Raw genomic sequence first — 22,821 nt, 5'->3', positions numbered from 1 at the left:
TGAGGCCTCCTGGGGACCCGGCCCCCTTCTATCCAGTCCCCTCAGTGAGGTCCGAGGGGCAGCCTGCATCTCCAATGGGAGCGTCTCCAGTTCAGGACTCGGGTGGGGCTGAGGGACCCGGGGCAGCAGTTTGGAGGGGCTCCCACCCACTGGTGCCCTGTGGCAGCAGCCGCCCAGCCAAATTCTCACCAGGGGTCCCTGCACACAGGCTCCTCCTGGGGACTGGTTGACCAGGCCCCAGAGAAGCCAAGGGGTGGGCACCTCTGGGAGAGCCCCCTGGAGCCCCGTGGGTCCCCTCTGGCATGGGCAGACCCCATTGTGTCCTCACTGTGCTGGTCTGATTCTCGCATTTGACTTGGGTTCAGGAAGGGAAGGAAGTGGGTTGGATGGATCTCTGTGCCCAGGAATACATGTGGTGAGATGGTGGCCAGAGCAGCAGGGGACACTCTGGCTGAGGGGCCCAGGCTCTGAGGGAGCTCCCAGGAGGGGTGACCTGGGCCAGCCCGGTCAGGGGACGGGCACTAGGCAGTTAGGGCCTTGGATGGGAAGAACCCACCCAGGTCCCTGGGGAGAGGGGGAAGGCACTGCAGACAAGGGGGCACCCGGCAGAGGATCTGCCCACTGCCCAGTGCAGCTGCAGCACGAGTTGGGGGGCTGAGTGAGCACTGGGGGCTGTGCCAGGAGCCAGGGGAGCCGATGAAGAGTACTGAGCACAGGGTCACCTGCTTGCTGGTTGGGTGGGAGCAGAGGGGCCTGGGCTGTTTCTGAGGATGGAAGGAGGCCAGGGCGGGGCATGCAGGAGGCAAGCCCAGGCCCGGGGGCTCCAGGTATAGGGGAGTGGACGGGGAGTGGACAGGGATCCAGAAGGAACCTGAGCAGGACCCCCTGGCCTCACAGCCCAAAGGGTGACACTACCAGGCGATAATGGAATTTCAGAACAGCTAAGCTGTGCTAATTTTGAGAGCAATATAGCGATTTTTAAATATTATTGGGAAATGCAGCGTTCATAGAAGCACTATTTACAATAGCCAAGACATGGAAGCAACCTAAGTGTCCACTGACAGAGGAATGGATAAAGAAGATGTGGTACATATATACAATGGGATATTACTCAGCCATAAAAAGAATGAAATATTGCCATTTGCAGCAACATGGATGGACCTAGAGATTATCATACTAAGTGAAGTCAGAGAAAAGATAAGTATCATATGATATCACTTATATGTGGAATCTAAAATATGACACAAATGAACTTGTTTATGAAATAGACTCACAGACACAGAAGACAAACTTATGGTTACGAAAGGGGGGAGAGGGATAAATTAGAAGTTTTGGATTAGCAGATATAAACTACTATATATAAAACAGATAAACAACAAGGTCCTACTGTATAGCACAGGGAACTATATTCAATATCCTGTAGTAAACCATAATGGAAAAGAATATATGTATTGGGTTGGCCAAAAAGATGTTACAGAAAAACCTGAACGAACTTTTTGGCCAACCCAGTATGTATGTGTGTGTGTATATATATATATATATATGTATGTATGTAAAACTGAATCACTTTGCTGTACACCAGAAACTAATGCAACATTGTAAGTCAACTATACTTCAATTAAAAAAATTTTTTTAATATTATTGGGGGGACTTCCCTGGTGGCACAGTGGTTAAGAATCCGCCCGTGAGTGCATGGGACACGGGTTCGATCCCTAGTCCGGGAAGATCCCACATGCTGTGGAGCAGCTAAGCCCATGCGCCACAACTACTGAGCCTGTGCTCTAGAGCCTGCGAGCCACAATTACTGAGCCCGTATGCCTAGAGCCCGTGCTTCGCAATGAGAAGACACCGCTATGAGAAGCCTGTGCTCCACAACAAAGAGTAGCCCCAGGCTTCTCTGGTGGTGCGGTGGTTCAGAGTCCGCCTGCCGATGCAGGGGACACGGGTTCGTGCCCTGGTCCGGGAGGATCCCACATGCCGCGGAGCGTCTGGGCCCATGACCCATGGCCGCTGAGCCTGCGCGTCCAGAGCCTGTGCTCCACAACGGGAGAGGCCACAACAGTGAGAGGCCCGCGTACTGCAAAAAAAAAAAAAAAAAAAAAGAGTCCCCGCTCAATGCAGTGCAACCAAAAATGATGATGATAATTTAAAAAATAAAATAAATAAATATATGTATTAAAAATATGATTGGGAAATGGAAATATACCACTGATAGGACCAGAAACTCCCTGAGGGGTAAGAGGAATCCAAACCATGCCTTTTCCCTGGAAGAAACCAGGACAGGGAAGTGGTGAAACACGCTAGTCCACAGAGGCAAAAGAGCAGCCACAGGTTTTCACCGGCTTCCTCCCGGCCGGGCTGGGCTTCAGGGGGGGTCAGGGAAGGCAGCATGGGATGGGCAGGCCACAGCATACATGTAGGAGTGAGGCCGCTGGGAAGTCTGCAGTTCCTGAGGGCGAGCAGGGGAGCACGTGGTCCTGACACACCTTGTTCTTAGGGTGTCAGTGGGCAGCATGGGCTGCAGTCAGTTCTTTCCCCTGTAGGGCTCATCGGCCACTTTTATGTCCCCAAACGCTGCCATACCCACCAACCCTTCTAGGGTCAGGACCTAAGGCAACCCGACGAGAATGAGCAACCCTGGTGAGGACTGAACCCCGAATCGTATTAAAATCTGTGCTCAAGCCCCGCATGCTTCCCTGACTACAGCCCTGCCGCCCACCCATCTCACGTGCTTCCCTCCACACGTGTCCTGCCAGCTCGGTCCACAAGCACAGGTGCTTCCCGAGGGTCCCAGGGAGCGTGGCAACATGGCTTTCAGTGCTAGTAACTGTCTAATTTACTATTAATGTGTATTTAGAAAGATCCTGGAAGAGCAAACTTTTATGAAAAATGAAACAAAGGCTTTGAAATAGAAAATAAAAGAGGCTTTCTGTGTCTCCGGTCTGCTCTGGAATGCTGACACAGTGGGTGGAGTGGCTGGGACCTTGTGTGGCTCTGGGGCAGGAACTGGGTGCAGCCAGTGCCCTGATGTCCATTTAAAATGAAATCCCAATACAAATTCTATTTGGGTATTTTTGATTTAAGGAAGAACAGAACCAATCTAAGCAAAAATACCGTCTGGAGCAAGACTTAAAGAAAACCCCAAGTGTGAAGAACAGGTGGAGCACGAGAACAGGCCAGCACGGCTGACCCGGGAGAGGTTCCTTCCAGGTGGCCACCCAGCCCCGAGCCCACCTGTCTTCCTTGGGCTCAGTGATCACTGTGATGAAGGACGTGGAGTCTTCCATGGCGTCGAAGTACTCGGTATCTTCATCTTCCTCACTGTCCTCGCCTTTGGTGGTTAAGAGGCTTCCTAGAGACACACAGAGCCACTGCCTCAGTTTGCGACTTCAACAGTTGCGCCTGCCCAGGGAGGTGTAGAGCCCGCGGCCCCTCCCCACCTCTGTCACCCGGCTGTGGTGCCCGCGCTCCCTTTCCTGGAACGCACTTCCACCCTCTTGCTTAGAGCCTCCCTCCTTCCGGAAGCTTTCCCTGATCTCTAAACATGCTGGTCAGTCTCTCTGTGGCCCAGCTTCCCTTTCTGATGGACCCCCTTCCCAGGGCACCCGTGACCCTGAGCCCCAGGTTAGGTGGGCAGCCACCTGGCACCCGGGCAGCCCTGCCACAGAGGGAACAGTTGGGCTCACTGAGCTCTTCTCTGGAGATTGGGAGACTAGACATGGGGAGACTGTGCCCACTGTGAGGGCGTGGTGGATACAGAGGCACACGGGCACCAGAGTTGGCCAAGCGGGCCCAGACGTAGGCGCGTTGAGGGGTACGTAATCGGGCGGGGGTGCTGTGTAAGCCGAGCCAGCTGGCAGAGGGGACACTGAGGGTGGACCGGATGGATGGACAGACGCCCGCTCACCCTCACTGAAGCTCTTGGTGGGGTTGGTGGCCCGGCCGGGGGCGCTGCGGAAAGCGCGCTCGAGGTTGTTGTGCTGCTTGGCCAGCTGCTCGATTGTCTCCTCCAGATGGACGCGCTGCTCCTGCTCATACTGCAGAGCCCGCTGCCATTTCCGGCTGTGCGTCTCCGCTAGTTCCAGGAAGTCCCTGCAGGCCTGCAAGGGGGCGTGGCCTGTGAGCCAGGCGGGGCAGAGAGGAAGGCGGGTGGGGGGTGGGGGGCGTGGCCCCTGCCCCCCCTTCGCAGGTGGGTCAGAAACACCTTTGCTGCCCCCTGTGGCTTCCGTGGGGTCATGGGGACCCGGGCTTTCTCAAAACCAGCCTGGCATCTGCCCTGGTCGGTGCCCCACAGTCAAGATGCCATTCGAGAGCACTAAACCCGGTGTTGCTGGACATGCTGCCTCGCCAGTTATCAGCTGGGGTGCTGCGTGTTCCTGGTGGCAGGGGCCCCAGCTCTCAGCTGCTGCATCCTCACTGTGGTCTGGGCCTAGGTTTGTCACAACCACTGTCCCCACTGGAACCAAGACAGCAGCTCAGGCCAGACCCTGGCTTTGGCACAGAAGGAAGGAAAGCCACCTTTCTGCTATACCACCTGGCTCAGAGCTAAAGGGTATTGTCTGACAGAGGAACTGGGACTCGAACTTTCTACCAAGTTACCTCAAAGTCTGTATCACATAAACTCTGCTTTTAACGTTCCCCCTTCAAACTTGTGGCCTACTATGACATCCAGATTCTTTTCAGCTTCCCGGGTCCATAGGTGCTTCCAGCACCTATGGTTGTTTTGCCCCTGTCCTCACAGGGTCTGGGCCTCAGCTGTCCCTGGAGGGCAGCGAGGTCCCAGCCGGGCACCACTGGACTTGCCCTTTCTGGACTCCTCTAACGTGGTTGGAAGGGACATGGTTCCTGGCCCAACCTGCATCAGTGATCTCAGGCCGCCACTCCCCACCACCCCCTTCCCACTGGCCACTGGGCTCCACGCACATCACATGAGGTCTGACGCTGAGGGTTAGAGACTTGATTCCTGGAGGGAGAGAGGCACGGTGCCCCTCCTCTGTAACAGAGACCGCACAGCACTACCTGAAGGGCTGTCAGGAGGAGCCAGGGAGGTGACGCAGAGCTCGGGGCCAAGGGGTACTCAATGGACACCCCCCTCATCACGGCTGGCGCCCGAGCACATGCCTTAACCCTGCCTGGGCTCGGCTGGCTCTCCCGTCCCATAGGGAGCCAAGCCCCAGTGGTGGCCTGGCTGGTGGAAAGGGCCCCAGCCTGGGGCTCCAGAAGGCTGGCGACTCATCTGGCCCCGCACGTCACTCCTTAACAAGCCCTCCCCGGGCACCTTCCCTCTGTCATCCCATCTCATCTCACCCCCCAGCACCATGCAGAGTGGGCAGGGCAGGGGCTCTCCACACCGCCTTTCTGAAGATGTGGAAACGGAGGCCCAAGGCAACCAGCAAAGTGTAGTGGAAAAGGTCACATGATCAGGACTGGGAAGGCCCAGTTCCCGCATGGGTCACTCAGCCCCACTGAGCCCATGTCCTGTCCATAAGCCACAGTGGTAAAGCCCCACAGACCCTGCATTCACAGCGCCCCCCGCCCCGTCTCAGCTCATCCAGCAAAATCCTTGGGGTGGGAGGAGAGGGATTGTCCCTATTTGACAGATGAGGAAACTGAGGCTCAGTTCCCAGCAGCTCCCCAGCAAGGCTCTGGAGAGGGGGCACTTCAAGGGCCTCCCGCCCTCCCTGGCAGGTCTGGTCCCTGCCCAGCCACATGCCACTGTAACCTGCTTCTCCAGAAGGGGCAGGGATTTGTGCTGACAGGTGTCCTGGCACAGGTTAGGGGGAGGGAGAGACTTTAGTGGGGAAGGAAAGAAATCTCCTTATGCACTTAGCAGGCTCTGGAGGTGAGAGAGGCTGCATCCAGGGCTGTTGCAAGTCGGGGGCTATTCTGGATCTATAAGGCTTGCCCACTGGTGCAGAGCTGCAGTCACTGACTACCATGCAATTTGGGGACCCCCAAGGTGGGCTCCTGAGTGGCCTGTGTCCACTTCATCCTTGCTTCCCTTGACCCTAAGCTCGGCCCCAGTGGCCAGTCAGGTTAGTCTGGGCTCCAGCCACCCATTTGCTGACCAAGGAAGGAGTCCTGACTGCAGGGGCGACGTCACCCTGCCGCTGCCCCAGCAGCTCTCAGACCACCGAGCTAGGTGCACGGTGCTGTCAGAAACGCACCCCAGAGGCCTGGCTCTGGCGGGGGAGGGGGGGTGCCCTTGTCTCCCTGGGCAGCGCCGGGCCCACCGCTGCAGGGAAGCCCCTTGCTGGATCCTTCTGTCCCCCTGAGACTGAGGCCCAGGGAGGAGGGGCTGCCCAGGTCAACAATGGGCGAAAAGGACAGGACCCCAGGCCACATGAGGCACGGTCCCCTTGCCTGGCTGTCTTGGGCAGAAGGTGCAGGGGCCCGGGCTGTGTCATGCATGGAGCCTTGTTACAGGTGAGACACACGATGGGTGCTTCCCGTTTTCTGGTTCTTAGGGTCTGTGGGTGCCCTGCCTGGTGGCAGGTTGCTGGCCCCATCAGACTAGCTTGGCAGCTGCACAAGGGCCTCTGGACTCTGCCCTCGCCTTTCCTTAGCACTGCTCCATCGTACCTGCCGCCGTCACTCCCCGCCAACCCTCTACAGCTCCTGCAATCATCTCGCTGAGTTTTAACACAGATGGACACTTTCCTTTCATATAATTCACAGCATTTAAAACAAGGCTTATTGGACTTCCCTGTTGGCACAGTGGTTAAGAATCTGCCTGCCAATGCAGGGGACACAGGTTCAATCCCTGGTCTGGGAAGATCTCACATTCTGTGGAACAACTAAACCCGTGCGCCATAGCTACTGAGCCTGCACTCTACAGCCCGTGAGCCACAACTACTGAAGCCCACGCGCCTAGAGCCCATGCTCTGCAACAAGAGAAGCCACCGCAATGAGAAGCCCGCGCACCGCAATGAAGAGTAGCCCCCGCTCGCCGCAACTAGAGAAAGCCCGCACTCCGCAACAAAGACCAATGCAGCCAAAAATAATATAAAAATAAAAATGAAACAAGGCTTATAAAAGAGCCACAAATAGCCAAATGTCATGGTAAATAATTCCTACAAACTCATGTCAGAGAGCTCTACATGGCCTCTGGCCTTCCTAGCAGCAAAAGCAAAGAAGGAAAGATAACAAGTTTATAGTTCCTGTATAGCACAGGGAACTATACTCGGTATCTTGTAATAACGTATAAGGAAAAAGAATCTGAAGAATAAATAAATGAATCACTTTGCTGTACACCTGAAACTAACACAATGTTGTAAATCAACTTCAATAAAAAATAAATTTAAAAAAGCAAAGAGGGAAAGATGATTGTGCTGCAAAGATGAATTAGGCTCCCTTCCTCCTGCCCTTGATGTTCGTGAAGCTCTCAATACTATAGGAATGATATGGAAGGGAAAAAGGTGTCGGTTTCATTTTCTGAGACAGCTGACAGCCTCTCACAGACCTGGTCCCAGAGCCTCTCCACACTCAGCTCCTGGGGCTCCGTCCTGCCCCACGCTCTCCCTCCTGTGTGACCACGTGCCTTCCTCCCCTTCTCTGGCCCCACCTCCCTCAGACCCCCCACCCACTGTGGGTCAGGGCTGTCGGTGCCGGTGCCAGGAGGGTTGGTGCACTCTCACAAGCACTGAGGTGGCTGTTTTAACAGCGTGACCGAGGAAGACATGGAGGCTCAGGGAGACCAAGGGACTTGCTCAAGGCCACAGGCCGTGCGCGTAGGGCCAGGGTCCAAGTCTCCCAGGGCGTGGAACCAGCGCTGTCACTGTTTATTTTGTCAAGCTGGACCCTTACCCTCATCCGGATGCCCCTTGAGGCGATGTGGGGTCCCAGGGCCTTCCCGGAGTGGGGGTGGGCTCCCGGAGATGCTCGCTAACAAGGATGTCGGGGGATAACCCTGTTCAAGCAACAGGACCCAGCCCTGCCTGGTCCTTGCAGCGGAGGCTGTTGCCCACACAGCCAGGGCTGCTGGCTGATAACCTGGGTGCCCTCCACCTTGCTGCCCCTGCAGGACAGGCTGATATGGAGCAGCAGAGGGGCAGGAAGTCAAATACCCAGGACAGCGGGGGCCTCATCGGGGCCACATGCAGCTGGGCTGGGCGATGAAGATCAGAGCATGTCAGAGTTGCCTGAAGAGGGGGGCATGGCGGAGGCTGCTGTACCCCAATATCGAGGGGCTCATGTGGCTGGACCAGGGCCTTTTCCACTGACTCGGGGGTGTGGGGGTCATCTGCAGCTGACGAGCTGCCCTGGTCACCCTGTGGGCTGTGGAGAGCCCGCTTGCCCCCTCTGCCCTGAGGTGCCTACCTGGTGTCCATCCCCAACTGCGCCGGTTTCCTCTGATGCTGCCGACCTTCTCCAGGCCCCATTCCAGCCAGCCGCGAACGGAGGCAGGTGCCGGTCTGGCCCTGCCGCCCTGGAATGCTGAGCTGGGCTGTGCACTGTGTGCTCGCTAAGCTGGATTAGGCCTGGGGCCCGGCGATGGGCAGGCGGCTGGGGGTGGCTCCCAGGGGCCCAGGAAGGGCCTGGCTGACCCTGGCCCTGAACACGGTTACACTTCCCCTGAGGCCCCGCCACAACTCTCAGAGCTCACGCGCCGCCCTGACCAGGAGCAGAGCCACAGGCCACCCCAAAGCCCCCGACTCACACACGCTGGGCCAGCATCCAGGCCCCTCACGGCATCGCCTCGCTGCCTACTCTGGGGCAGGCCCATAACCTCCTGGACCTCAGTGTTCTCGTGAACAGAGGGCTGAACCCCAGGACTCCTGCAGAGTCCCCGATTCTGTGACCCACTGGGGTGATCGTCCTCTGGACGGGAATGGGGTTCCAGTCTCCTAGGCCTGCCCCTTTCTCCCACCCCCATGGCCGTCGAGAGGGTCCCTGAGATGAAGAGGTGCAGGGTCCTGTGGGCAATGCGATTCTACCTCTGTGGGGAAGGCAGGGGGCCTGTTGACATGCCCAAAGCAGAGTGAGAACCAAAAGCCCAGAAAGGAAATGGCGGCACCTCCCCCATGCCCCTGCACGGAGGCACCCACCAGGGACTCTCCCTTTCCAGATGCCAGGCCCGTGAAGGGGGCTGTGAGGGCTGCCTGCCCAGGGAAGCGTGTCAGGGCCCAAGGGGAATGGCTATCGGTCACCCCGACAGGTGTCGCACAGGACAGATGCAGAGTGTGTGAGCCGGAAACCTTGCCCAGCTGTGCCCAGGAGGAAGGAGGACGAACGCTAATCGCTTTTGCTGTTCCTAATCCTAATCCCAACCACAACCTCGCTGCTCCTCAAATGCGGGCGGGCGAGCAGGGCATGTGGGCAGTGGCCTGGGTCTCATGCCCACCCTGTGTATGGCCCGGGGAGCCTCTCAAGCTCTAGGAGCGTCTGCAGAGCCGGGACCCCACTCAGGCCCAGCCTTCAGTGGCCACATGGAAACCATCAGTCTCCTGCACGGTCACTGCCGTCCTAGCTGGGCCGTGAGGAGGGTGCCGGAGAGTCGCTGGATGTCGGGTGGGCGGCCCTTGGAGCCACAGATGAGGTGGGGACAAGGGCCAAATGCCTGGTGGTTCCAGGCTGGGCAGGTGCCCTGGGCCGACAGGGCCAGCTCAGTGACTGGCCCCAGCTGTCGGCACACAGCAGGTTCCGGTAACCCTGCTCGCAGGGAGGAAGGGAGAAAGGGCCACGTTTCCACCTGCAGCCAGCCAGGACCTGCCCTGTGGCTGACAGCCACGTGACTGGCCTGCCGTGGTTCTCAGGCGCAGGGCTCCCAGGTCAGTGGGTGGCCAGGGCCGAGGCTGCCCCACCATCTACCCCACCACATCGATCCTCACATGGCCAGTGTCACTATGGACCCGCCTCTCAATGGTCTGTAGTAATAATAAAGGAGGCGAACAGGAGAAAAATGTGCAGAATCACGGGTTCCCTGAGCCCCTCTGCATGGCCAGCAGCTCACACTAGGGACACATCAGGGTCAACAGAGTCTCTCCTTCCCCTCCCACAGAGGAGCAACAGGCTGGCCTCAGCACATTACCTCCCGACGGTGGTAAAGGGCTGAGATTCAGGCTGGGACTGTCTGGCTCGGAGGCAGCCATGCTGGATGAAACACAGCCATCTCATGCTCCAAGACCAAGAGCGGGTCCCCCAGGAGCTGCGATGGGGGTGCCAGGCTCTCCCGGGGGTCCCTCTGGCTCAGGCTCAGCCACGCCGCCATGCTCCGCATCCACCACCCTCCCGGCCCCTGGAGGCTGGGCGGCTCCCAGGGCCGGGCCCCCTTCTCACGTGGCCCTCGGCTCGGGCTGCCCCGCATACAGGGGCCAGCCCCTCTCGGACACGGAGGGGATGGTCACGGCTTCTCCTTAACGTGACTCACAGCACTGGGGAGTCAGCTTCTCACTTCAGTTCAAACTTTAAAATAGTCCTTTCCACATTCAAAATAGTTTACCCCTCATGCACAGGAACCAGCACCATCTGGCTGCCAGTTTGCCAACCGATTTTAGACCGTCCTGGAATCTATTTTTACTCATCTCCCCAAGCCCCAAGTGAGCAAGCTGTCAGGGGCAGAACAGAGGTCAGCTGGATGGGAACCTGCCCACGGGCCCTGGAAGGACGAGGAGGGTAGCTCTGGGGCCTCTCACCACCACTCCGCTTGGGTGGGTGCGAGGAGCCCCTCATGATCTCCAAACAGGGCTCAGCAAAGCCTCAGAGCATCTCCAGCGGTAAACAGCCCCTTCTGATCTGGTCCGTTTCTATGATGCCGCAAATCCAAGGTCCTGGCCAAGTGCCCTGAGTTGCTGCCTCTGCGTCTGTGTACCCCCCGCCTCCCCCACCTATCCTCATCTGCGTCCCTGTTCCCATTCCCCCCGGCTGCCTCCCCCAGCCCCCAGTGCCTCTGCTGCCCCCCTCATCGTGCTCTCACAGCTCCTCCAACTGGAGCTGAAGCCCCCTCCCTCCAGGCCCAGCTGTGCTGGGCATGCGTCCTCCGCCACATCCGCATGCCCCTGCTGTCAGGATCTGCGCCCCATCCCACCCGGCCGGCTCTATTGCGGGCACCAGGGTGTGTCCCTCGTGGGCCACTACCTTCCTTGGTAAAAGCATGCCGGGTCTGTCCCATTGGGCCCTTGGAGGGGGGCCCGGTGGGCACCACCCTCTGTTGGCCAGCGCCCACCCCCTGGCTTTCTGCACCTCGACTGTCTTTGGTCTTTTGTGGGGCTCGCCTACCATCCAGCTCTGCTCACCCACTGGCTGCCCAAAACCTGTTCCTGAGGTCAAGGGCCCCACAACTCTGAGGGGCCTCTCACAACTCAGGTGTGGGGGCCATGTCAGGAGGGGGCCTGCAGGAGCAGAAGTGGGGAGCAAACCCCGAGGCTGCCAGCCGACAGAGGGGCTCAGCACCTTCACGCTGGGACTGTGGCTGCCTCCGGGCCTGCCTGAGAGTCACAGAAGCGGCTCTCTCCCTGCCAGGCTCCACCGCCCTGGCCTGCGGACAGACCCTGCTTCCCCCACAGGGAGGGGAGCGTGCACCCTACCAGCCCAGGGCAGGCTCACCCCAGAATGACCGTGGCACCACTGTGGGGCTCTTCTGCCCAGGGCAGGGGCCCAAGGCCAACCCACAGGGGAGCCCAGGTATGCTGGGCCTAGTGACAGGTGACACAGCCCTGGCCCTCTGCACAGAGCCCTGCGGCCAGCAGTGGGGACGGCCCAGGACCAACAGCTGTGACCCTCTGTGCTCATGCAGCCGCCGGGCCTGCCACCCTTGGGCAAAATGACCACTCTGGGCCTCGGGGGTGGCACGTGAATAATACAAATGACAGCGATGACAAGGAAGCTGTAATGACACCAACCTCACGTGGCCGTTGTGAGGAGCAAACAAAGTAACGGGAGGAAACTGGGGCGGACGCCTGCTATCACACTGCCAACATCCCAGAGGCCTGCCTCCAAACCAGGGCGCTCTGCTTTCCCACAAAGACAAACTTGCGGGAAAAATGAAGAAAATGGGAGTTCGTTCTTTTCACTTTATGGAAACAAATACCCAAAGCCTGAGCTGGTAACATGTATTAATTCTGCCATTCTCTACCTCAAACCTCGTGATGGAGCCAATGCTGTAACACCGCATGCGTCCTGGTTCTCCGGGAGGGAGGTGCCGCTTGCGGTTCCCACACCCGGGCCGAGGGGAGCCCTGCACACGTGCAGTGCTTCGAGGCTCAGTCTCTGAACCACAGCTGATCACTGCGCTGTGAAGTTCCTTCTAAATGGCAGCAAACACAGTTACCCAGACGGTGATCCAAGCATGGACCTGCTATACTGCCTTTGATCAGACTCACAAAATCACCCACTAGGGAATTTTGCCAGACACTAAGCAATTCACTCAGTCGCTCTCACTTTCTTTCACAACCAACTCTCTCTCTTATTCACTGAGGCTCCCATATGCTGGACACTGTGCCAGGCATGGAAGCTCCAGGGCTCCCAGCATCACTAGGGAGACCGTGTCCTGTCTCTGTACACTGCTGCGGTAGAAAAGCCCACGAAACAACAAGGTCCTACTGTGTAGCACAGGGAACTATATTCAACATCCTGGGATAAACCATAATGGAAAAGAATATAAAAAGGAATGTATACATGTGTATAACTGAGTCACTCTGCTGTACAGCAGAAATTAACACCACGTTGTAAGTCAACTATAATTCAATTAAACAAATAAGTTATTTAAAAAAGAAAGAAAGAAAGAAAAGCCCACGAGACTCGTGGACCTGCAGACAGGGCGACAGTCAGCAGAGTGGGGCGGGGATGCGGAGCTGGGAGTGGGGTAAAGGTGGGCAGAGGAGGGGTTCCTGACCCTCCTGCCCACCCTCAAGGGAGGGATGGGTTTATTTCCCTCCTACGAGGTACAAGGCTCTGGAGCCTGAAGACCTGGGCTCTTATCCTTAGCAGCTGCCTCAGTTTCCCCACTATAAGCGGCTGGGTGGGTGGGGGGGAGATGGTGCATGCAGAATGCCTTGCAGGCAACGTGACCATGGGTAGTTGATTCTCTCTCTTGTCCTGGCTCCCTGCTGGCCAGGGCCCCACCAGCCTCTAGCACCCAGGGCCGACCCAGCCAGGTGGACTGTGAGATGGGCCCTGGGAGTAGCTGTGGGCTTGCGGGTGGGCTTCCCAGGAGAGGTAATGTACATCTGAGGGGCGATAGGTGGGGAGGGTCTGAGAGGCTGTGGCCTCCTCAGGTTAGGTGAGTGGCCAACTCTGGCAGGGGACTGGAGGCGGACGGGGAACAGGTGGGAGAGGAGGCTGGGAGGGGCTGCTGGGCCCCCGGGGATGGTCACGGGTCATGTGAACCCCACACCTGTTCCTCCCAGGTGGGAAGGAGATGTGTCTGCTCTCATTTCCAGGGCAGCAGGTGGTAAGGCCATCATCCACACAGCCAGCGAGCTTCACCCAAAGACCAGGTCCTGCCCAAGGGGCCACCATGACTGGGGAACTGTCTGCAGAGGCCCAGGAAGGGTAAAAGGGTGGGGGAGCTTTAGAGCCTGATGGCATGGGTGCCATCCCAGCACAATGCTTACAGGGAACCATGTGTAAAAAGCTCGGCACCCCCTGTGCACAGCAAGTGTCTACAGCTAGTGTTTTCCTTCCCTGCCTGGGAGAAATCCTCCTGACCCTTTCTGGCCCCACTCTGTGGCCACTACCTCTCCCTCTGCAGGCCCCGCCCTGGCACTGAGGGTCACTCCCCAGCCCTTCCACGGCCCTCTACACACTTGGCCTTCACCAGTGGGTGTGTGAGCTGCTGCCCTGCTTAGCTACTTCTCCCAAAGGCTGTACTGCTGAGCCCAAGTGACACTCAGCATCACAAGGAAGATCCCTGGACCATCCCTGGGATCCCTGGATCCTCAGGGGCCGGATGGGTCTGCCTGGTCCTCGCCGAGTCCCCACCTGGCACAGGCCCGGGGCAGGCTCAGTGGGAAGCCACTCAGGTCTGGGTTCAAATCCCATCAGGCAGGACTTTCCTAACTGCATGAGCCCCAAGTTCACTATGGGGCCGCTGACCTGCTCAGCTGCTGCCCCCCGAGGCCTCCTGAAGGCCCACCAGGCACCACCCTCCCAGGCCTGCTAGAAAGAACCCTGCCAACCGAAACCACAATAGGAGGGAAGGAAGCCGGGGCTCAGTACCACGTTCCCATGGGAAAAAAAACACGTTTATGACTTGATTTCATAAAGCTCTGTTCCTATGTCTCAGCAACCAGGCTGGGTCATTTCTCTGCAAGGCCAGGTGACCAGGGTGGCGAGGGGTGGTGACCAGCAGCTCTGCACCCTGCTCAGAGCCTGCACTTCCTCACTGACCTCGTCCAGGTGAGGAAATGGGGCTAGAATGGCTTTGTAAATGGTCACTTCGCAGGTAAGTGAGATGTGGGCCACTTAGAACTTTTTTCCCTGAGATACAGGACCCACTTTGATTGAGACAGAGTGTATCGGGCACTCCCCCTGGGCTACTGTTGGGGCCACAGGTGAGTAAGACCTGAGCTTGACCTCAAGGGGCACAAAGCCTGGTGGGGGATCAGACATTGAAATAATGGGCTAAGCACTGCTCAGTGGGCTGGGACCACTGGGGGATCTAACCAGGAGGAACGGCTTCCTGATGGGGAACTCGGAGAGCCTCCCGGCCGTGGTGACGTCCACGTGGGGTTCTGAAGGATAAAAAGGGATCTGCCAGGCATCTGAAGGGTGGGGAAGGGGTATTTTAGAGGGTACAGCGCAGGCAAGGGCAATACAGTTCAGTATTCCTGACCCAGAACCTCCCCCAGACATCCTGTTCCCTCAAACACGCACAAAAGGGACCATCCTCAAGGTGAGGGCCAGATGCCCCCTCGGGGAGCAGGGCCACAGGGACAGGCCTGCCTCAGTGCCACGGTTCCTGGGATCTTGGAAACTGTCCAGAGAGCCTCCCTCCCTGCCCTGCTGGGAGCTCAGGATCTAAAGGCTAATGATAGTGATGCCTTCTCCTGAATCTGAAGGTTTAGAAATCTTCCTCTACTTCTCTGCTGAAGGCTGAACAACCCCAGACTCTTGGCCATCTTGGGGAAAAGTGAAGAAGCAGCAGTCCATCTCCCTGTGTGGGGAGAGTGCAGCCTGCCCAGGGCCCTCTGCAGGATGTGTTTGCCTGAGGGCTTTGTGTGGCCTGCCGTCCCCCATTTTCTGCTCCACTTCCATGACCCAGGCTTAACTGGAGCCCACGAGGTGGAAAACCCAGAGCCATTCACCATCCACAGGAGGGGGCTGCCCTGGCTGTGCGGCTGGTGGGAGGAGAGATTCTCTGAGTTCCCCAGGAGGGGCTCCCGTCAGTCAGGGCGGGGGGCAGGGAGGGGATGGTGGAGAGGCGGTAGGAAGCCAGTGTGGGGGAAGCAGCTTCCTCTTCGTACAGTGAGATCTGGGCGGATCTGAAGGATGAGGACTTGTGCCTTCTGGGGACAGCTGGGGGTGGCTTCCACCCATCCTGGGTCCCCACCTTCCCAGGAAAGACCCTGGTAGGGCTGCAGCCTAAAGGTAGAAGGCACACCAGGGACTCAGGTCCCTGAGAATGGGGGTTTGCCCCAGGTGGATGCGAGGCCACCCTCCATGTGCTGACCTCAGAGTGGAAGGGGGCCTCTGCAGCCCTTGAGGGTCTCACCCTCACCATCATGAGGGCCGTGACTCCCGCAGCGCACTACACAGACTTGGGTTTGCGACCAGTTTGGCCACTTAGCAGCTGGTGACCCTGGGCAGCTCAGGGAGTTCTCTGAGCCTCTGCCTCCACGTGGATATTAGCGGTACTAGCGAAGCTGTGGGGAGGGGTAAGTGGTCCTGGGTGGGAGTGGGCTCCCCTCGGGGCTCGGGGGTGGGAGCCACATGGATGCCTTAGTTACAGCTCCCTGGTCCAAACCCCTCCTAGTAACAGGGGTGGAGGCCAAAGCCTGGCCAGGAGTGGGGACGCTTTGCCTAGGTGGCCCCTCTGCACACAGTGGGGGTTTGGGAGTTCAGGGTCTGACAGCCTCCCAGAACTGAGCCGGCTCTTGCCGGGTGAGGAGCAGCTGTCAGGAAGGGTCCCTGGAAGAAATGCGGGACTCTGCACTAGCCTGGGCTCCCAGCACCTCGCTTCTGTGCCCCCACAATGGAGGTGGATGGGAGAGGCCCTCACGTCAGGTTCATGTTTGCGGGGGGCGCAGATCCCGGCCCAGGATGCAGGCAGGCTCCGTCACTTGGGTCCGGCTCTCCTGGTGCCAGAACTGCTAACAGGCTTGCTAATCAACCCCAGGGGCCTGAGCTTCCCATCAAACAATTCATTACGCACTTCGGTGGTGAGCTGTTTTTATGGCTTCGTAAACATAGATGAGCCTCTGATGCCTGATAAAATACTTTCGCTAGAAATGCCAGCTGAGCAGCGCATTATCTGGGAAAAACCAAAACCGCTTACTCAAGATGATGCGGCTTTAGTCTCCGCATGTGGGGAGGCCATGCCGGGGAAACCGCGGGGAAGCACAAATGCATCATTACGCCTTAAATGCTCGGAAGAAGTACAGTGACCCAGGCCCCTAGAGTCTGGGGGCTGTAAGGAGGCCAGAAGGCCGAGAGGGTGGACACGGGAAAAGGAGAGAGAAGACCAGCGACGGGGCCAAACAGCAGGGCGGCCACAGAGCTGCGGCCCAGCAGCCTCTCGGCACGTGGGCGCCACTGCACCCCTGAACGCCATGGACAAAGTCCACACCTGCGGGCACCTATGCATGTTTCCCTGGAGTCTGGGAAGAGGGTACAGGATCTTGGCCTGCAGTGGGTTCCAGCCTCCACCTTCCCACCCTGCCCTCAGATTTCCTGGTGTTGGACGGAGAGCCTAGTCTCTGCTCTGACCCCCCTGCTTTGGAGGCTGAGTCCCCCAGCTGGGGCTCACCTGGACACTGGTACTGCCCACTGTCTCTGCGGCCAGCCTGACCGGCTTGCCTGAACCGCGTTCTCTGGACCCACCTCCTCTGAGGCGGCCTCCATCTCCCCACACCTCTGTGCTCTGGCCCCCAGCTCCCACGGTGCCATCCTAGCTGGGATGTGCTCATCCTGGGGGCTGTCCTTGGGAGGAGGCTGTGGCCTCCTCTGACACATCAGACCTGTGTCCAGAGGGAGCACATGCCTCCTGGTTCACGGTCACAGCTGTGTGGCTCCCAGAACCTGTGGAAAGGGGGAACTCCTGGGGCTGAACCCCTCAGTCCACAGACGTGGGTCCTCGTTCAGCTACTTACTGTCAGGTTGGCACGACTGCGGTGGCCTCAACTCGAAAGCTCTTCTGACTGAGGGACCCCCACCACACATGCAAGCCCCCCATGGTTACAGGTCCCAATCCTGCTGCATCTGGGCCACGTACTGGGGGAAAGAGCAGCAGCAGCTGTTGCGGAAAAATGTGGCAGCCGCGTCCCTACTGTGTGTGCTGAGCCAGCTGCTCAGGTTGGGCGCTGCCTTCCTCGCCCAGGCCTGAACCACCTGCGGGCTCAGCCGGATCTCACACCCAACTCCGAGCTCCACCCAACAATGAAAAACAGTGTCCTCACCCCGTGACGGTGCGTGGATGAGATGACACGGAGGATGACGAGAGCAAGAGGGAGCCCCGGCCTGTCCCTCACCCTGGCCACCCACCCAGGGACCAGGGAGCCACCTCCCCCGTGGGGGCCTGGGCCGGGCCAGCGGGCACTCACGTTGATCATAGCATTTGAAGTGATGCGGAAGAGGGTGGCCCGCTCGCTGACCGCCTTCAGCTTCTCGCCGCTCTCACAGGGGATCCTGAGGCCATCCAGCTCGCTCAGGGAGCGCTGCAGTGCCACGCCGTGCTTGGCCACGAGCTCATTGCACGTGCTGAGGTCGTCTAGCTTCAGGGAGAGCTTCTTGATGGTGTCGTGTAGCTCGCTCTTGTCAGCTGGGGAGGCAGTCCCGTCCTCGTCGTCCCCAGAGTCATCTGTGGAGACACGCGGGGTCACCATGGTCCTTACGGAGCAACACACGCCCAGAGGCCCGGGAGGTGCCGGCTCCTGGCCAGGGTGAGGTGTCTGCACAGCCCCTCTGGAGTCAGTGGGGGGAATGGAAGAGGGGACCAGCTTGAATGACAGGGCCTGGGCTGTGCTTTGCAGGGGGCACCAGCACCCCCTAAGCTGATGTGCAGGCAGGGGTGGGCTGTCCAGGTGAAGAGGTGGAGGTGGCTGTGTGGGAGCGGCTCCCATCCCAGACCCCGCAGACCCTGAATGAAACCTGGGCACTGTCCCCGCGTCACAGGCCCAGCCCGGGCTGACCCATGCTTCCCCTGCCAACCTGACCTTGCTCTCCGCTGTCCGCCCACCCCCGGTCCCTGCAAACAACGAGTACTCATGCTTCGGGCCTTTCCCTCTGTGTCCCCACTGTGTCCCCACTGCCTGGAACCTCCTCACCACCCCCAGCTCCTCAGAGGTCTCACCCCTGCCCAGCCCAATGCCACCCCATCTTCAGAGCCGGCCTGAAGACCCCCCAGGCCGCAGTCACAACTCCCTCCCTGCTGCGACCGGTGACTCCCTCCTGCAGGTCTCCCCTGAGGAGCAAGGCCACGCTCACCTATGGGTGTCTCTTGTGTGGAGACACTGGCTGTGCCCTCTCAATGGCCTTGTCAGGGTAGGGACTGTACCACTCCCAGGGTACAGACAGGTGATGAAGCTCAGGTAGGTGAAGCCCTGGCCCGGGCACCCTGGCTAGTCCGTCTGCCTCCAGAGCCACCCTCTTCTCACCTGGGGACCTCCATGAGGAGCCAGGCAGGTGCTCACGCCCCACCCCCTCCCTGCTTACTTGACCCCAGGTGCCCGTGGCACCCCTCCTGGGAGTCTGAGGTACCTTGGAGCCTGGTCTGCTGCCAGCCCAGCTTGTGTCCAAAGGGGTGCTCTGCGGCGAGTAGGGTGGGGTGGGGAGCTGGCCTGGGCCCTGCTGCTACTTTTGACACTGGCCTGTGAGTACCAGATGCTATAATTGCTGAGCGGTGTCTGAGATGCATTGATTCAGAAATAATCAGCAAGAACCTTTTTTTTTTTTTTTTTGGTGAAGGAAATCTGTAACCCAAGATAGAAATTTTTGAAAAAAGGATGCATTGTGAGAGAACAGATTTCCTCCCATGGCAGACAGGATGCATGGGGGTGGCCACAGCTGAGACACTGCTCCGCACATGCCCTGAGCTGGGGGCAGGGGCTGGCCAGCCTCGGAGGGGTGCCCGGAGCGAGGCGGCGGCAGGGGGCAGCATCCAGGCGGGGGGCAGGGCTCGCCCACCCCATCCAGCCCAACTGCAGCCCCGAAATGACCCAGTGTCTGGAGACCACACATGCTGGGCCGGGCCACGCCCTGGGCCACTTGCTTGACCAGTGTGAACACTGAGCCTCAGTGGCCAGCAGACAGCAGCTATTCCCACTCTGCAGGCGTGAAAACGCAGCTTCTGAGACACCCAGCCACCGGTTTAGGGCCCTGCTATCAAGGGGGCAGTGCTGGATCTGAACCCAGGGGGACCTGCACGGAGTTGTTTCCTCTCTCTGGATCACCTTAGAAAGGCTCTGATGGCTGATGCGTATCTTGCCTTCCTGGGTGCCAGGCAATGGGCAAGGCGCTGACTTGGTTAATGCACGTTGATGACCCAGTGAGGTAGGTTTGAGGGGCAGAAAGGTGCTTTGAAATTGCCCAGGGCCACAGGCGGGGAAATTCCGGAGCCTCCAGGCCCATCCGGCTCCAGAGCCTAGGCTCTTAGTTACAACGCAACCTCCTCTCACTTTCCAGGTTCAATGTGTCAAACAACCAGAATGGCCACCAACCAGTCAGCATGGCTGCCGCTGGGCACTGGGAGGGGCGCACGGGGGCATGCTGACGCGGGTCAGCCTGAAAGTGACTCCCTGTGCGCTAAGAAAGAACTGACCAACCTAACTCGGAGCATCTTCCTGCGGGAGGGGCAGAGGGTGGGTAATCGCACCTTAGCAAGCAGCTCTTAGGGTCCGAGTTCAGGTCCAGCTGCCAGGGACATAGGAAAGTGCTTGTTCTGCTCCCAAGTTGTGGCTCTGTTGCTGGGGGAGAGATGGGAAGACACCTGACCAGCAAAGTCTGTTCTATGGGGATGCGCAGGCAGAGTACCTCTCCAGTGAGATCAGAATGAGGGAGGGTGGGGGGGAGGGGCGAGAGGAGGAGTGACTGGATGAATGATCTTGGGTGCATCCCAGGAGGCCTGCATGGAAGCGGCAGGTCACACACAGAAGGGCAGGGTCTGGAGAAGGATGTGAGCAGTAGGGATGGGGCACAGAGGAGCTAGCTGGAGAGGGTAGAGGGCACAGCTAAGGAGCCTGGGCCTTCATCCCTTGGCAAAACGGAGTATGTGGGCATTTGAGCAGAGGTCCATGGATAAGAGGAGGCTGGTGACAGACTGAAGGGCAGAGCTGAACAATGAAGGGGACCCTGGCCCCCTAATGGTGAACTGTGGCCACGCTGAGTCCCAGGTCTCAGTTCAGGGTCAGGGGTCTTTGCAAGGAGTAAATCCATGTGGGACACACAGATGAAGCTCAACATCGGAGATGCAAATGAAACCGCTCAATGTGACATTCCTCAAAGTAGCAAAAATAATAGATGGCATTAACTCATCTTGTGCTTTCTGAAGGATGAACTGGCAGTTACCCATCAAGAGCCATGAAAAGGGCTCCTCGGCTTCCACTGCCCCCCACACCCCCACCTGCCCCCCGGGTGGGAGCTCTGCTGGTGGGGCATGTCGTCCAAGGAAGGAAAACACTCATACGTGCAAAGTCGCTTAGGCTGTGGTTCTCAAGCTTGTGGCCTTGGGGGTTCTCAGGCTTTTCTGACCCCGCACATCTTCACTGTCGCCACTCCCACTGGGAATAAAACTCAGGCACAGTGAGCATCTGAGAGGAACAAAGTAACAATCCACATCTCAACAACACAGCAGACACTGAACTATCCATGGACTTAAAATCCTACAGGAATTCTGCAACTATATAAATACAAGAATAGCAGCAACTGGAATCTAGGACCACATCGAAGCCACACATCCACCCACAGTGGAGCCCTGGCCTGCCTCAAAGCTCATGTGAAGGCCGGGACTCAGCACAGAGCAGCTATGCGGAGGAGCTGCCCCCGGTGTAGGAAGAATCAGGTGGTCGGAGAGCAGAGGCTTGAGCTCCGGGGCACCTCCCCAGGCGGGGGCATTCACACGTCTGCCCCAACCGCTGACATGAGGAGCCTGCCGTCCCTGCGCAGTGGGGAGGGGCACTCAGGTCTGCTCAGGTGTCAGCACGGGGCCGAGGGTGGAGGAGGCAGGACTGGACAGGAGATCCCCTTCACCGGGCAGTGGGTGTGAGCAAGGGGCCGGTTAGGGGAGCCCAAAGTGCACATGGTACCTGCCCTCTGCCTGGCGAGGATCGTTTGCCATCCTCCACGCCGAATCTCAACCCCTGCACACGAGGCCCGTCTCTCCCGCTCTCCCCGGGACACGCTGGCCTGCAGGGCCCCTCACCCGCTCCCACCGAGCTCCCTGCGGTCAGTTGCCTTGCTCCACTTATGCTGGCCCCTGGCTGGCTCTGCACCAGCTGGTGCGCCCTGGGAAATGCTGCATGAGTTGCACTCAGACCCAGCCCAGTCTCAGCAGCTCAGGAAGCAAGCTCTGGAAGAGGCAGCTTCCTACTGCTCAGCCATGAAGGGCTGGGTGGGAAGGCGGCATCCGGCAGCAAACAGCCACAGCAATGGACGGTGGCAGTAGTGGCCAGGGCATACACAAGGTGCCGGCACTTCTTAAAGCACTGGACAAATAACTCACGTAATCTTTGCACCCTTAGCATCCTCATTTTACAGGTGAGAAAGCAGAGGCTCAGAGCAGGACGGGTCCTACGGAGAGTAAGTGGTGGGGCTGGGGTCCCTCTCCCGGTCTCTCAGCGCAGGCCACACTGAGGGGGTCACTAACGGGGGCATCTTGCCCTGCCCTCTCCCTGCTAGCCTACATCATCTCACCCTCCTCCCCCACCCCTCCCGAGACTGTCAGCCTCACCAGGAAGAGGACAGAGCCAGAATGTCTGCACTGGGGGTGGCGCGGGGACTGCAGATCCTGCCACCCACACCCTCATCTCAGCGGGAGGGCTGAGGTTCAGGGCAGGAAACATCTGGCCAAGACCACCAGCAGCCAGAGAACAGGAGCCCACATCCCTGCACGGCCAGCTTCCAAGGACAGTGACCCCAGGGAGCCAAACTGGAGGGTCTGTGACAGAGGAAGGACTGGAGAGCTGGAGGGGGCAAAGGGGAGGCCCAGGCAGGGGGCAGCGGCTTCTGCCCTCCCACCCTCCCGGCCCCAGCTGCCAGGGCCATCGTGCTGTACCCCTGCTTCCCCAGGCCTTGCTCTGCCTGCCTGTCTTGCGCTGCTGCTCTGGGTGTGCTTCCAAAGTTCAGATCAAACCTTCACAGAAAAGCGACTCAGCAGGAGCCCAGTGAGTTGCTCCACCAGCTGCAAAGGCTGTGGCTTCTGAGACCAGGAAGCGGGCCTGGCAGATGAGGAAGGTGACTCTGCTCTTCTTCCCCAGGCAACTCTGCGCCAACGAGCCTGCACCTTCTAATGAGAAAGACTTCCTGGGGAGCTCAGGCCTGACATTCCTCAGCCAGTGGCACTCCGAGCCTCCCTGGCTAAAGTGACAAAAGCAAACAACAGCTCCAGACTGTGGAACATGGAAAGAACAATCAATCCAGCCTCCAAGCCAGAGGCGGGGTTCGAGGTAAGGTGCAGGCAGCTCTGGGGATGGCGGGATCACATGCAGCAAATGACCGTGGAATAAAGGG

General features: G+C 58.8%; 1 protein-coding gene across 2 annotated transcripts in view; it reads right to left on the bottom strand.

The window, feature by feature from the left end:
- Positions 1 to 22,821, bottom strand: part of OSBP2 (oxysterol binding protein 2) — a 158,442-nt gene that overhangs the window by 15,597 nt on the left and 120,024 nt on the right. For both annotated transcript variants that reach the window (XM_081251648.1, XM_081251647.1), the window contains exons 3-5: positions 17,700 to 17,956; positions 3,908 to 4,100; positions 3,235 to 3,352 (exon numbers count right to left, since the gene is read on the bottom strand). In XM_081251648.1, the coding sequence (XP_081107774.1) occupies positions 3,235 to 3,352; positions 3,908 to 4,100; positions 17,700 to 17,956 (568 nt within the window). The remainder of the gene's footprint in view (positions 1 to 3,234; positions 3,353 to 3,907; positions 4,101 to 17,699; positions 17,957 to 22,821) is intronic.

Source organism: Mesoplodon bidens (assembly GCF_964165515.1).
Source record: "Mesoplodon bidens genome assembly, chromosome: 13".
Taxonomy (NCBI): domain Eukaryota; kingdom Metazoa; phylum Chordata; class Mammalia; order Artiodactyla; family Ziphiidae; genus Mesoplodon; species Mesoplodon bidens.
Note: the sequence above shows the minus strand (reverse complement) of the source record. Positions and strands in the feature narration are given on the sequence as shown.